The sequence below is a fragment of the Macrobrachium nipponense genome, chromosome 28 (assembly GCF_015104395.2).
Source record: "Macrobrachium nipponense isolate FS-2020 chromosome 28, ASM1510439v2, whole genome shotgun sequence".
Lineage (NCBI taxonomy): Eukaryota > Metazoa > Arthropoda > Malacostraca > Decapoda > Palaemonidae > Macrobrachium > Macrobrachium nipponense.
In genome coordinates, this window is record NC_087217.1 from 62,362,728 (window position 1) to 62,380,007 (window position 17,280).

At 34.9% G+C, this 17,280-nt stretch overlaps 1 protein-coding gene across 3 annotated transcripts in view; it reads right to left on the reverse strand.

Moving 5' to 3' along the window:
* Positions 1–369: 369 nt before the first annotated feature.
* LOC135201810 (BTB/POZ domain-containing protein 6-B-like) overlaps positions 370–17,280 on the reverse strand; it is a 173,955-nt gene continuing 157,044 nt past the window's right edge. For all 3 annotated transcript variants that reach the window (XM_064231079.1, XM_064231078.1, XM_064231077.1), the window contains exons 2-6: positions 15,683–15,858; positions 11,616–11,849; positions 11,068–11,163; positions 3,859–3,995; positions 370–2,621 (exon numbers count right to left, since the gene is read on the reverse strand). In XM_064231079.1, coding sequence (XP_064087149.1) covers positions 1,931–2,621; positions 3,859–3,995; positions 11,068–11,163; positions 11,616–11,849; positions 15,683–15,847 — 1,323 coding nt within the window. In that variant the 5' untranslated portion in view covers positions 15,848–15,858 and the 3' untranslated portion in view covers positions 370–1,930. The remainder of the gene's footprint in view (positions 2,622–3,858; positions 3,996–11,067; positions 11,164–11,615; positions 11,850–15,682; positions 15,859–17,280) is intronic.

Consider the following 17,280-nt stretch of genomic DNA (forward strand, 5'->3'; position numbering starts at 1 on the left):
TATATATATATTTATATGTTTGCTGGAATATATATTCCTGAAAACTTAACAGAAAATTTATGAATAATTACACTCCTAATTCATATAAGGACGATCAATAATTTGTATATCACAGAAAATATGAACAATTAGATCAAATTAAGTAAACTATATAAAACTTAATTTTATAAAATGAGGTATTTTTATTTGTCATGTTTTCAAGGCATCAGCTCCATAAAAACACTAATTTCTCATGAGGTTTATTTATTATCTACATATCAAAATCAATACCTAAACTATGTGTGGGACTATATGTTATATATATATATATATATATATATATATATATATATATATATATATATATATATATGTATATGTATAGTATGTATATATAATATATAAATGCATCAGATTAGATGATGCATCTAATTCTCACCAGTCTTTTCTTGTTTTATATGATACAGTACAAAATCTTAAGCATATTGTTGAAACATATGACAAATATTCATCAGTACCTGACGCAATAGCAATACGTGGCTGCCTATTTTCAGTACAATTTTAATTAAGTGATTCACTTAATTTCTATGTTTATAACTTCTGCTACTTTGGGAATCATGTCTTTTGGACGATGAGGTTAATATTTGACCACTAGAGACCGAATGTTAGTTTGGAGTTTGAGCCTTATTACAAAGTCCAAACGGGCGATAATATATGTAACTTGGGTTATTATAATCTTCGGGAAATTTTCAATCATCTGATCGTTCGGTTCGAAAATATTCAAAATGACGTCATTGGTATAGAAAGAATATTAATGATGATCATACAAAAGAGAAGGCAAAATAACTATCAATATCTTGGTGGACAATTATTAATGTAATAAATGTTTCCCGTTAAAATGATTTTCATGCGCTATATGAATTTCTACAAGACTGAACTAAAATACTTTCTTTGAGCATAAAGTTTACAACTGAAAACTTCGGTATATTGAAATTTTACCTTAAACGTCAAATCTACTTCTATTAATGGTTAATATGGTTCTATATATCGGAAATTAAACCTGAATGATTGATCTCTTTATGAAATATGACATCGTCCTAATGTTATTCAATCGTTTGAGCTTCACGGACGATGATTCGCAACATCAATGTGAAAAGGAATAAGAACTACAGATACTATACGTGCATAGTTGTCAGGGGTAGTGATGATAATCATTTTCACCAATATGCCGTTTTCACTAAGATTGAATGAATTAAAGAAAAGGGCAAGACAAGCAGTTATTGTCACATTCACCTTCTCATTGGTGAGAAAAAAAAACTATCAAAGCTTCATAGCCACTGCATCATCATCTAAATAATAGTAATAATAACAGCAATAATAAAAACAAATTAGATTGTCAAAATGGATTGAATGAAATCAGTCTGGAAATGACTTACAATCTAGTACAGGTTTCTGGAGCCGTTTCTCGCGTCTGAGCAAGGCAAAGTAAATGTCAGTGGTATTGTGCGACAGTGTGATTCTTTTCCTTATTGCATAAAAGTGCCTCAGTATAGATAATGGGATAAAGTTTCAGCATGTAAAATAAACAAGTCATTGTCTTAAAAACCCAGATGCTCAAAGGAACAAAAAAAAAAAAAAAAAAAAAAAAAAAACTCATAAAGAACAGTAAAGTTAGCAGCTGTGAGCCCTTATAAATTGTGGCTGAAAAGGAGTACTGCTCACTGCATTACCCAAGCCTTCCTCCAAGCATAGCAAATTGTTCACAGAACGAAACAATACGATGCTGCAGAGCAAAACGTCTTCTAAGCCTAAAAATGAAGGGATAGAACAAAAAAAACCCCGAGGCACTTCATAGCCAGGCAGTAATAAATAAGCTTAACCTATTTTTGGTATCGAAATCACAGATGTGGGAGAAAAAAAAACCACTGAAGTGCGTTGCCAGGGGAGTAGATCAATTGAAAGACCAATAATGAAGAAGAACTGTGCCAGATCTCCCTTCAGTGTAGGCGATGTTCCCTTCCACCTCGACGTCGTCGTCGTCGGCTTTGAATTCTCCGAGTTCTCCTCTGGGCCAGTGACCCTCCATGCACACCGTGACGCTGTGGGGGATGTTGGCTTCAATCGTTATTGGGGTGTCGAAATGCACCTCGTACTTGCGGCCGTCGGATGTGGCACTGTCAATGACCTCGCCGTCAGCGTTTTTGACGGCGACCAGACAACCGCCAGAGGTCGGGTTGAGAACCTTGCAAGTTAGCCTTCCCAGCTGGATGTTGACGTTCGTCTTGAAGTTCATCAGAAGGATCTGTTCGTGGGAGCTGTGGACCAAGATACTCTGACGGGACCCAGAGCCTCCTCTCTTCTGTTTGGGGAAGCGGTGATGGGTGGTCAGGGTGAGGGTCCTCATGAGGCTCTCCACGAAGAGCTTCCGTTTCTCCCTGATGCTGCTGCACAGAGATGGCAAGGGGATGTTGGTCAGCAGCTTGATGTTCATCAGGATGTCACTCATCTCCTCCAGCGTTAGGACGCCGGTGGGCATCACGTGTTCCACGAATTCGTCGGTAGTCATCACCAAGAACCTGACTTTAGAAAGGAAATCCTTGATCTCCTCCCGCAGACTTGATGAGTTGGGCTGGCACTTTCCCCTGGGAAATGACAAGAGTGTTAGGTATTTTGGTTTCTATCAAATATAATGAGAATATTTTCGCGTGGCTATCTGATAAAGTTATGGTCAGGGACTCATAAGCTTCCGTGGCCAAGTCAAATAAAAATGTGAGCACAGCAGACTTGAAATAATAACCTTATGTATGGGAAAGAAGGTTTTAGATACTTAAAACGGATTTTTCTTTATTCCTTGAGTAAATTTATTATTAACAAAGAAAAGTTGCTGCTATAGCCAGTAGGGTATCGTGCCGAATTATTCTAGCTAAAATTCAACTATTTTACACGGAAAAAGATATGGCTCCAGAACTAGAATCAAAGTTTAGCTGTGATTTTCTCAATCTAATGGACACTGCCAATTGTTTACAGATTCATGGGTTATCCATACCGATACCAGAAGCAACCGGTAATCATCTTATTAAGTTTCAAATACTGAAGCAACATGCACAGAGAACATGTCCTAAGTTAATGTACATCATAGCATACCTGAAATTAAGGTAATATAGGGGAAAACATTACCATGAAACCCAACTTCGTAAATAATTGCATCTCATTCATCGACAGGAAGACTTCATGGATGGAAATTCAGAGTATGACTGCTGGTTGCTTTATCAATGGTGAGTCGTCAGGCTGAACACTCAGAATAAGCTAGGACATGCACAAGCAACGTAGGGTGCAGGTCAATCCAACCATATCTACAGGTTAAGATTCTCTGTTGCAATTGTAAAAACTTCACAGATTTCTGGGAATAAATCCCAGGCCAGTAATTTCGGCGTGAATGCAGATTCTGGCATTAAAGCAGAAAGCTTTGTGAAAAAGCGTTGGTACATCATGGCAACTACAAAACTTGCAAATAAGAGAGGCTCTAAGTGCGATCAACGTTTAATTTCATTTGATCGTTAATGTGGCTGGCGTCTGACGGGGCACAATTGAAAAGGTGTTGGTCAAAGGAAACCCGTATGAGGGTCAACAACAGGAATGTTGGTAATGACAGAGGAATTGGCTTGAAAGAGCTGCTCATGAAAGGGTTCTCCAGTGCGAGTTTCCTTCGGCCAAATGCATGCATGAGTGTCAGGCATTGGATACCGGTGACGGCGGCAGGCTTTCATTAACAAGCAAAAGTTTCCTGAAGGAAATGATATGGAAAATCTTCAAGACAAGCGCAGGTGCTCCACTCATTATAAAAGAAATGAAAGTCTTACTCTTGATCATGAGGCTTACCATGTGACCAGTGCATCGAAGAGGATAACTTCCGACGAGATATGGAGAGGATTCTGCAGGAGGTGGCTGAGGGCAGACCGACTCAGACGACCGAAGCTTGAAGAGGTCAGCACCGATCTCGGGGAACGGTTGACCACCTGCAAAATTAAGGGGTCAGTTGATAAAGACCAGGCACACTAATCAGTACTAAAAGAGTTTGGCAAATTAATATATAGGAAAGGTAAGGGAATAGCTCACGACCTGAAAAAATGAAGAGGTCAGTAGCTAAGGACCAGGTAACCTAACCAACACTAAAAGAGTTGGGCAAATTAATATATGGGAAAGGTAATACATGAACTAAGAAATGAAAGAAAGAAAACGCTCAAGATTAGAAAAATGCAAAAACGCTTCTTCTAGACTGTCAGAGTACAGGAAAACCGAGCTACAACTAACCGAATGTAACGGCTGTATCTCATCTATATTGATTTCAAGTTGTGCGTAACATGTCACAATTGCGACTCAGTATAACTTGAACCTCACTGATCAGGTGGGGATGAATTAGGTAACACGACGACGATTCGGAATGAAAAAAGGGATACTAATTTTACAACACGTAAAACAACTCGACGGACTAAAGCAATTTAGAATCTAATCAATGCACTGTCTTTATTGATTAGTATTGCAGAACGTCTTCCAGTTATTTCAGGAACACTCCCTGCTCATGTGGCTCAATCATCATTATTATTACTATTATCTAATTCAGGAAATGAACGCTTTTCTTATGGAACAAGCCCACAGGGGGCACTGACTTGAAGAACAAGCTTCCAATGAATAAAGAAAGAAGAGCCCCCACTTACTAAAAAAATAAATTAATAAATTAACAAACAGATAAGAATGTATTAAAATGCAAAGAGAATTGTATTAGGGTAGTCATGTATTGCACCTTTGCTTGAATTTCTAAAGTTCCAATTGCACGACATTCTCTGGGAGGCTGTTCAGTGTTCCACAGTCCAACGGTGTCAGGAATAAAGGACCTCTGGAACTGAGGAGTTAGACAGCGAGGCACAATTACTGCATAATGGTGCTGCCATTCAGTGAATCTGGTTGCTCTTGGCAGGAAAAGGGGACCAGGGATCGAATGTGAATGTGAATATACGAAGTCATCAAGTTTCTGTGCTGGTTTTCTCTCATTAATGCATGCAGTCTCTCTCTCTCTCTCACTCTAAATGTACATCTGCATATATATATATATATATATATATATATATATATATATATATATATATATATATATATAATATATATATGTCTAATAAAAGGAGCCCATAACAACACCAAAATATAGAGAGAAAAGTACTATATATATATTTATATATATATATATATATAGATATATATATATATATATATATATATATACTATATATATATATATATATATATATATATATATATATAATATATATATATATATATATATATATATATATATATGTCTAATAAAAGGAGCCCAGAAAAACACCAAAATATGGAGAGAAAAGTACTATATTTCAGAGACTGCTGTCTTTCTCTTCAGGTATATGAATGAGAAAAGTTTACAGAAAAGGCGGTATTTATACCAAGAGATTCATCCACAGGTAAGCCAATTTAGGTCACCCCTGCTGATAATCTTCCTTTAATCTTCTTAAGCGTTGGTTGAATGAAAATCTTGTCGATGACATCTGAATCCCATGCTCCTTTTGAGATGTTCATTACCTGCCTCTCTTTTATTAAGGCCGATTCCATCATTTGACTCTAGTAACGGCAGTTGCTGCTATAAATTATACTTGACAAATTCCAGTTTATTCTATGGTTATGTTCATTTATATGGCTGAAAATAGCTGAGTTCTGTTGTCCATACCTAACTGACCGTTTGTGTTGTATTAATCTCTGGGGAAGTGATTTTCCTGTAAATCCGATGTAAGATTGGTCACAGTCCTGGCAAGGGATTTCATAAACCCCGGAGTCCTTGGGGAATGTCTTTTGTTGGATGTTAATCAGGGATTTGGCTAAGGTGTTTGGGTAAGTAAATGCAAAAGGGTTAGATTTTCCGAGGGTCTGAGTCACTGTCTTAATCTCGTCCAGGTGAGGAATTTTTATTTTATTGTTGGGTGTCTCTATGGTCTTGTCTTGAGGGGGTCAGTAGAAAATTACGTTTGCTTTGTGACTTGCTTTCTCAATTATATGGTCAGGACTCTTTAAAGACGAAAGTTGCTTACGAATTAGTTCAAATTCTTTTTCCAGGAAACAAATTCGTAAGGCTCTTAAGAACAGGTTGCTGCCTACACCTATCTTGATAGCAATGTCGTGATAGCTAAAGTAGTGAATGTATGAAAGTGAGAACGTTGGTTTTCTGTATATGGGAAATTTGTATTCGGTCGTGTCTTTGATTATTAAAACATCAAGAAAAGGAATTTTGCTGTCTGTTCCCCATTCAACTTTAAATTTGATGCTGGGCACTAATGCGTTTAATTTTGAAAGGAATTCATTAAAATTGCCCCACCTATTATCCCAAAATGTTAGAATATCATCTACATATCTCATCCATAGCATGTTTTTGGGTTTTATTGCATTTATTACTGTAGTTTCAAAGTATTCCATGTACAGATTGGCTAAAATAGGACTTAAAGGACTACCCATACTACATCCGAATTTTTGCTTATAGAATGATTCCCGATTGAAAATACGTTATTAGATGCACATAATTCAACTAACTTTATTATTTTGTCAAGCACCAATGGGAAATGATCTGAATAAGGGGATAATTTTTCCCTTAAAAACTGAAGAACGTCCAGTACTGGTGCTTTTGTAAATTGGGAATCTACGTCAAGGCTTAAAAGTTTTATGTTGTGAAGTGGTATATGTGCTTCTCTGAATTTGTGACAAAAATATTCCGAATGTTTAATGTGACTGGGAGAAAAAGTGCCTAAAAAAGGGGAAAGGAGGCCAGCTAACCATTTAGAAATTTTGTAATTGAAAGCTCCGGCAGATGAAACGATGGGTCTGAAAGGAAGATTGTCTTTGTGAGTTTTGGGAAGGCCATAAAAGTAGGGTAGTTTAGGATTAATTACTTTAAATTTCTCTAATAGTTCAATACTCTTTTTGTCTTGGCCAATTAATCTTACTTTCCGAAAAAATTCTGGACGAGATTAAGACGGTGACTCAGACCCTCAGAAAATCTAACCCTTTTGCATGTACTTACCCAAACACCTTAGCCAAATCCCTGATTAACGTCCAACAAAAGACATCCCCTAAGGACTCCGGGGTTTACGAAATCCAATGCCAGGACTGTGACCAATCTTACATCGGATTTACAGGAAAATCACTTCCCCAGAGTAATACAACACAAACAATCAGTTAGGTATGGACAACGGAGCTCAGCTATTTTCACGCATATAAATGAACATAACCATAGAATAAACTGGAATTTGTCAAGTATAATTTATAGCAGCAACTGTCGGTACAAGAGTCAAATGATGGAATCGGCCTTAATAAAAGAGAGGCAGGTAATGAACATGTCAAAAGGAGCATGGGATTCAGATGCCATCGACAAGATTTTCATTCAACTATCGCTTAAGAAGGTTAAAGGAAGATTATCAGCGGGGTTACCTAAATTGGCTTACCTGTGGATGGATCTCTTGGTATAAATACCACCGTTTCTGTAAACTTTTCTCATTCATATACCTGAAGAGAGAGACAGCAGTCTCTGAAATATAGTACTTTTCTCTCTATATTTTGGTGTTTTAATGGGCTCCTTTTATTAGATGGAATTCTGTTGTAACAGAACATTTTTACTAGTCCATATAATATATTAATATATTATATATATAATATATAATATATAATATATAATATAAATTAATAAATAATAATAATAATTAATAATAATATCTATATATATAATATATAATATATATCTTATATACATATTATATATAGATAAATACATACATAACCAACATACATACATAACATACATACATATAATATATATATATATATATATAATATATATATATATATAATATTATATATAATAATAAAATTAAAAGATATAACAGATATATGCATATATATATATATATATATATATATATATATATATATATATATATATATATAGTATATACTATATATATATATATATATATATATATATATATATAATATCTGAATGACAACCAATTAACTTTCTCTCTCTCTCTCTCTCTCTCTCTCTCTCTTCTCTCTCTCTCTCACTCTCTCTCTCTCTCTCCATTTCAGTCAAGATAGTTGCTGCAGTTACATTGCCCAGTATTTTTTACATTTCACATTTCATCACTTCTCACCCAAACCCCTCATTCCTATCGGGGCTGAATTTGGACTTGAAGGGCATTGGGAATGTCTCTATTCATCTCAGCGACCTAAAAAAAACTATGGATTAGATACTAATACCTGTAGTTTCTAGTTATTTTGAAATGTCATCACCTTCCCACTCTTTCTCATGCTCCCCATTCCTACCAGGGGTAAGCTTGGACTTAAAAGGCATTAAGAGTGTCACTATTCATATTCGTGACCTAAAAACTATGGATTACATACTAATATCTGTAATTTTTGGTTATTTTTACACATCATTACCTTCGCACCCCTTTTCACACCCCCCCCCCCCCCTTCCCATTGCGGCTGAAATTGGACTTAACGGACTTCGGGAGTGTCATTATTCATCTCAGCCATATCAAAAATTATGGATTCGACACTAATTTCTGTCGTTTTCAATTATTTTTGAGTCACCCCCTTCGTACCCCTTATCCCCCCCCCCCCCACCCCCCCCCCCCCCATCATATCAGGGCTGAATTTGGACTTGAAGGTCATCGGGATTGTCACTATTCATTTTAGCGACATCGAAAGTTATGGATTAGACACTAATTTCTGTAATTTTATGTAATTTTATGTTGCCCCCTTCCCATCCCCTCCCTACTGGGGCTAATCTTGGACTTAAAGGGCATCGGGAGCATCGCTATTCTTCTCAGCGACCTTTAGAACTATGGATTAGACACTAATATCTGTTGTTTTCAGTAATTTTTACTTTTCACCCCCTTCTCACACCTGCCCTTTACACAACCAATGGTCTGATTTTAATTCTGTTTTCACCACGACTGTTCCCGGTTTGATATTCACTTATATTTTAAATACCATCAAAATTGGTCAAGAAATGTAGATTTGTATAGTGTTCATACAAACAAACAAACAAACACACAAACAAACAGGCATTTCAAGGTTATGAACTTACAATCAAAATCAATCCCTTTATTAATTCACAAATGCCCATTAATTTAAAATTCATTTTACTTTGCGAATAACTTAAACCCAAAAGGACTTATACACGATACGTATGTCTACCCTGGCCATTCTGGGTTTGATGCAGACTTGGCAGCAACTCATTCATAAACCATTAAGAGTGAGCAGAGTTGAATCTGACTCGGTTCTACATTTGATACCAAGATAACAGTGACTTATACATTCGCCTATCAATCGAGGTATAAATTAATTTTGAATCTGCTCCACATAATATTCCTGATGAATTCAGGGTCTGTATTTATTATCGAAATCAATCCATTTCTCCCCTATGAGCTGAACAGTGAGTTAATATGTTAACACAGTTTTGTCATTAATCAAAAGTGATTTCTATATACTTTCCAAAGTTAAACACCAACACCTTTCGATATGGAATTCACTTTCTCCTGGGAATATCTATCCAAGCCTGGATTTATTCCTATGCCTACTGGGTTTGATACAGATATGGCAGTGCCTTATCCATTCAGCTATCTAAATCATGGCATTGGTTCAAAGCCTGGACATAAACAAACCCCTTGGTTGGAAGTTATTCCCAAGGTAGAGTGAATTCGATACTATCGGGTTTTCGTAGCATAACATTTAAAAGTATTTAAAATCACGTGTGAATCAGTGACAAAACTATCTATATGTATATAATTTATATATATATATTATATATATATATATATATATATATATATATATATATATATATATATGCAGAAGCCAGGTACTATGTCGTACCTCTAAGTAAATGGGGATACAATCCACAATGAAGTAAATTCCTCTTGTAGTTTAAAATATATATTACTTGTATAGGATTAAAGCTTTCGACCATCAACAGTTGATGGTCGAAAGCTTTAATCCTATACATGTAATATATATTTTAAACTACAAGAGGAATTTACTTCATTGTGGATTGTATCCCCATATATATATATATATATATATATATATATTATATATATATATATATATATATATATATACGCTATATATATATATATATATATATATATATATATATATATATAGCGTGACGGACATAAAATTAGTTATTTTATAGCCGTACACTATCGTGAGGACATGAAAGAATATTCCGTGATATGGACTTTTATATAATGCGTGGGATATATATATATATATATATATATATATATATATATATATATATATATACACACACACACATATATATATGTGTGTGTGTGTGTGTGCGTGTGTGTGTGCATATATATAGTGTGTTATATTTATATATATATATATATATATATGTATATATATATATATATATATATATATATATATATACATGGCGTATATATAGTATATATATATATATGCATATATATATATATATATATATATATATATATATATATATATATATATATATATATATATATATATATATATAAAACACACTATATATATATGCACACACACACACGCACACACGCGCACACCACACACACACACACACTACATATATATATATATATATATATATATATATATATATATATATATATCCCACGCATTATATAAAAGTCCATATCACGGAATATTCTTTCATGTCCTCACGATAGTGTACGGCTATAAATTACCTAATTTTATGTCCGTCACGCTATATATCAATTCAGACGTTATCTTTATTACTGTGTGATATCCACCCGATTAAAGTATTCATCTAAAGCTAAAACTATATAAAATATCCTATAATCTTAACAAATTCTCTCCAGATGTGTTTATGTGAGTAGAGAAATAAATGTCCTAATTTCAATATTTCTGTATTGAAATTAATAACACAAGAAAAGTAACCGTGACTATACAACATATAAACTAGTAGACGCCAATGGAATGACGATCTGAACGCACCTCTGTGCATCGTTCGAGAAGCTGGTTGTCCTCGAGCAAAACAGCTGTGTCGTACATTTCGGGGAGGTTGGAGGCTGTCAGCGAAGCTCGCAGGTGCTGTAGGAAACCCACAATGATAGATGATGTCATACACGGCAGTGTAATGCATTTGTTGTTATCTGACCATTAAAACTTTCTTTTTATCGTTCTTTTTATCGTAAGAAACTGCGTGTAATCACGAATAAAAATTACATCTCGTTTCATCTGACATGACATGACATCTAACCTGAGTCAAAAATATATATTTCTAATAGCTATGATCAAATGAATAGTTTAACTTAAGATTGCATCAAGTCGTATGGAAAGTTTGATTTAACAGGCAGAACATCAACCTCTTTCAAATGAACTGATAGTTACTTGAATCATACTTGTGAAATTTCTCACTTGAACAATAAATTGGAATTACTTTTAAAATATATTTCATAACCTATAGTATATCACGACAATAAATACTAAAACATGCACTTTTTGTATAATCATCATTGAAATAAATCACAAGAGACAATTACGTCAGAGCACAGCTTGATCAGAGGTTCCATCTGGTACTTGCTAGCCAGCTGGTATATCTGCACCGCCTGCCTGACGCCAGGGAGCTGAGTTTGCCCCTTGTAAATGTACTCAAGGAGCCACTCGAACGCCTCCGGGGGATCTTCGTGAAGGTACAGCTCTGGTCCTTCAGCTAGGGGGCCAAAAAGCATCGCCTCGAAGACGGGCGAGCTCATGGCCAAGACGAGCCGGTGGGCCTGAAGGAGGGGAAAGATGATTTGGTATGATATTTTCCAAGGTGAATACTTTTCAAGTGAATATAAATACACTTAATTTAAGGCGAATCCATTCAGTCCAGTTAGGTTAGCGATGTCAAGCATCCAAGATATTGGATATTGCGTTTTGTTTACCTTTCACACCAAAACCAATCTCAAAACCTAAAATTTCTGGATAGTGGATTTGAAAAAGCGCAGTCAAATATTCTTTGTTATATGTCTGTTCAAATATTGATTTTTTTTTCCGTTTTTTTTAGCGATGGAACTATTCTTGCATGCAGGTATTCCTATCGAAGTGGTAATATCTATCAGCTGAGGGAATCATGTCATACATTTTAAGTAAAACCGGTATTAATTTGCATCTATGGCAAAACAATAGCACTGCTTTCTGCTGAGTCATTCAAGCCATTTTTAGTATACTAGATTTTTAGTTTTCTGTAAAAGAAACCTATTGAGATGACTATTTGTCTGTCCATCTGCACTTTTTCTATCCGCCCTCAGATCTTAAAAACTACTGAGGATAGAGGGCTGCAAATTGGTGCGTTGATCATCCACCATCCAATCGTCAAACAAACCAAATTGGTTTTATTTTATCTACGGTTAGTTAGGTATGATCGTACATCTTTCACTGCTATAGGTGCTAACAACACAGGCCACCACCCGATCGGTCTGAAAGTTTCATGGGCCGTGGCTGAGTTTCAAACAGCATTATACGCTGTTCATTAATACTTGAATTGAATTTTTCCCTGTCCACTTTAGAGCAGTTAATGTTTAGCCAATAATTTTCCCGAGTCGTTCCTTCCATTTCCAGTGGAAGCAGTAAGAAACTTTTCCTAGCAGAGTCACACATCAGAGCTGCTGTGTAAACGTTTCTGGGCCTTAAGAATTAAAAATTCCCTGAATGTTCATATCATCATACAGGAAATGCTTTTATAGGGCCAAAGGTCGTCTCTCAGCATGTATTAACCTATAGAATCCTTGAGGCCTATGAAATGACGAGCAACTTTTTCTGTTGCAATTATGTTAAGAAAGCCGTTTTGTAATTTTCCTTCAGTACAGAGAGATACCAGAAAACTGCGGACAAAACACAAAGTAAAACATGGCTTCTAAAACGGATAAAGAAACAGTAAAACTTATTTGTATGAAAAAGCGCAGAACAATGACGCAACGCGTGAAGACATTACTGGTTTTTCCAGGAGAAACAATGAAAAAGTCCATTACAAAACTTATCCAAGAGATTTCATCGGAAGGTCCGAATCAGTGCAGACCTGTTTAAAAAAAATCATGTTCATCTTTATTTTTACCTTTTTTCTATTTGATTATATATATTTTTAAGGGAAGAAAGATACCAATATGCTGAGTACAATTGAGGATTTAATTTTACGAACGGTACGATCTTTGGAATTACTTTTACTTTTATAAAAAGAGTACAAATTCGGATACCTACGACAATCATTTTAAATCCGTTGCAAAAACTAACTTGAAAAGGATCAACATACCAAAAAATTGACACAAGTGGTATTTTCGAAAAGGATCGATTAGACTATTGGATCTTAACCCTTTTCAGTGTATGCACCCTTTTCAGATCAGCAGTCAGTTCCCGCACCCCCCTGAAATGCTGAAAAAAAAAACAAGCTAAAATACAAGCTGATATGATGTGTGTTAATAAAATATACGACGTGTATGCTGCACTTCATTAGGATATTAGGTGTTGGTTTCTCTATAGCTCAGAGCACCGCTGTAGCAAATATAATAATAAAAAAATTGTCGTTATTATCATTGTTATTATTATTGTTTTGCAGAAGAAAATAACATACGTATATAAAAATATATTTAGCTTTAATTATTTATGGCATCTCGCACCCCTTAGTAACCGGCTACGGGGTGCGAGCACCCCTAGTTAAGAACCACAGGATTAGACGCCGAGTATCGCGAAGTACCCATCTGCCAGCAGAGAAAAATATACGTCATAACATAAGAACTGCAGAACAGGGTCAGACATGAAAGGTTGATGGAACCTTTCATCCTCTGGACGACCACCAATGGTTCGATACTGTCTAAAGGTCAAACGAAGTACTTCTCTTACGTAACTGCCAGTAACACACTGAACTTCCACTGCTTGAAAAAAAAAAAACGGCTATGTAGAACACATTAAGGATCATATATCATATGGATATAAATATGTGCGAGAAGCCTGAAGGTGAATCATCTTTTTATATACTTTTAACTGATAGCAAACGCAAATCCGTTATATAAAAATGCTATTCATGTATATATAATACACATATACTATATTTTCAACGGTGTTCTTTGCATACATCAAACGCCGCGGAAATTTTGACATCACCAACTTGAGTGATTGACTGTTTATGAATAAAGCTGGCGTCAAAACACCTAGGTTTTTGACGCCGTAATAAAAATAAATAAATAAATAAATAAATAACTTTCAAAAGTAGTTACATTTGACAAATGTCTAAACATATATATATATATATGTGTGTGTGTGTGTGTGTGTGTGTGTGTGCGTGTGTATGTGTATTCCTGTATAATCACATCTAATCACATATATTCTCTATACATACGCATATTGGAAGTTGTACAACTTAAAATTTATTGAGGAGACCAGCCTCTTTAACAAAGCTGCACCGCTGCTCCAAATTACAATCAACTTGAGTGAAAGTTATTTTCAACAAAATATAAACTTGTGTTTGTGTACTTTAATGAATTACAATAAACCACAATATAACAAACGGTGTTGTTTGTACGTTACTTGAGAATTACCAATAAAACAAAACAAATATAAACGTGTGTTTGTGTAACTTTATGAATACCAATAAACCACAATTAATAAAACGGGTGTTGGAGGTGTACTTTTTATGAATACCAATCAACATATTAATAATCTGGTTTGTGACCTTTATGAATTAAAACCAATAAAACACAATTATAAAACTTGTGTTGTTGTTGTTACTTTATGAATACCCAAAAACAACAATATAAACGTTGTGTTTCGTGTACTTCTTTATGAATAACCAATAAACACAATTATTAAATCGGTGTGTTTGTGTCACTTTATGGAATACCAATAAACACAATTATAAAAACGTGCATTTGGGTTTGTTACCTTTATTGAATACCAATATAAACACAATTATAAACGTGTGTTTGTGTACTTTATATGAATACCAATTAAACAAAACCAATTATACAAACGTCGTGTTTGTGTACTTTATGAATACCAATAAACACATTATAAACGTGTGTTTGTGTACTTTATGAATACCAATAAACACAATATAAACGTGTGTTTGTGTACTTTATGAATACCAATAAACACAATATAAACGTGTGTTTGTGTACTTTATGAATACCAATAAACATATTATAAACGTGTGTTTGTGTACTTTATGAATACCAATAAACACAATATAAACGTGTTTGTGTACTTTATGAATACCAATAAACACATTATAAACGTGTGTTTGTGTACTTTATGAATACCAATAAACACATTATAAACGTGTGTTTGTGTACTTTATGAATACCAATAAACACATTATAAACGTGTGTTTGTGTACTTTATGAATACCAATGCAATATAAGTGTTTGGTACTTTATGAATACCAATAAACATATTATAAACGTGTGTTTGTGTACTTTATGAATACCAATAAACACAATATAAACGTGTTTGTGTACTTTATGAATACCAATAAACACATTATAAACGTGTGTTTGTGTACTTTATGAATACCAACAACCAAAACTACCATAAAAATCGTTTTGACATTTCCCGAAACAAACCAAACCCTCACCTTAATGGAAGGCAAATCATGGCCAGGAAAACAGACGGTGAGGTCAGCTAATCTGGAGTTCTTGTGCAGGGCTCCCAGACGCTGGCTGGGGTTGGCCAGGACGTTCTGCCAAGCCAGCCCCCCGGCTTTGGTATTCTTGCCATGCTTCTTTACTTCATTGGTCATCTCATCGTCCTCTGGAAAGTCAAGATGATCACTATTATCATTAGGATCGGTATCGTTATTACTACAATTCATTACATCTGGTAATCTCATCCAAAAAGAGATAACAAAGAACACCTCCTCTTTGGGGATTGTTTGTTTGTATGGTGTTTTAACGTTGCAGGGAACCAGTGGTTATTCAGCAACGGGACCAACGGCTTTACGTGACTTCCGAAACACGTCGAGAGTGAACTACTATCACCAGAAATACACATCTCTAACCCTCTCAATGGCATGCCCGAGAATCGAACTCGCGACCACCGAGGTGGCAGGTCAAGACCTTACCGATCACGCCACTGAGATACTTCTTTGGCGATTGGAACCGCGGTTCAATGAGACGACGGGCAAAACCTAAATCCAAGCGCATCAGTGGCGTGGTTGGTATGGTGTTGGCGTCCCACCTCGGTGGTCGCGGGTTCGATTCTCGGCCATTCCATTGATGAGTGAGAGATGTGTATTTCTGGTGATAGAAGTTCACTCTCGACGTGGTTCGGAAGTCCCGTTGCTGAATAACCACTGGTTCCATGCAACTTTAAAACACATACAAACAAAAAACCTATATCCAGAGCTATTTGTGTCCTTTAGGTCACTGGTTCAAAGCCCAATGAGGGGAATCGTCCTATTACGATTACCAGTACCATTTTCATTAACATTCCTATCCCATACCTTTTCTTGCTGGAGTGTAAATGGTACATACTTTTAAAACTTGAATTGCAACTGAAATTACAAAGCATTAATTGATGCAAACTCAAAAACTGACTAATCTTTTGACATTAAAGACAAAACCAGTGGTAGTTGTAGCGGAAACCGTAACTAAGATAAGGGACTTGATGAAGGTCATTATGTCTCACTACGTCAATGTGTGTTCTGTCAAATTTCCATTTCCATGTTAGAGCAAAATCATTGATACTTGAAAAATTACCGTGAGATTAGAATATGTGTTACTGATACGTAGAAAAGACATACGATGAGTTGCAACATTCAAATGTTAGGGCTTATTTTATTTATAAACTTATCTCTTGTATCTTGCAAAAATATGTTTGTTTATATATATATATATATATATATATATATATATATATATATATATAATATACTATATATATATCTATATATATATATATATATATATATATATATATATATATATGATCATATATATATATAATATATATATATATATATATATATATATATATATATATATATATATATTACATAAAACAGGCAAGTATGGAAATATTTGAAATTTATAGGAAAAACAAATGGCTATAAAAATTCTCATTTATTTCGAAAAAACATCAGATACTCACTGCGTAAGCGAACACTGTGTTTTATCACAAACGAATGAAAATCCGTTGGCAAGCATAAGGCCCTTATGCATGCAAACGCGCGCA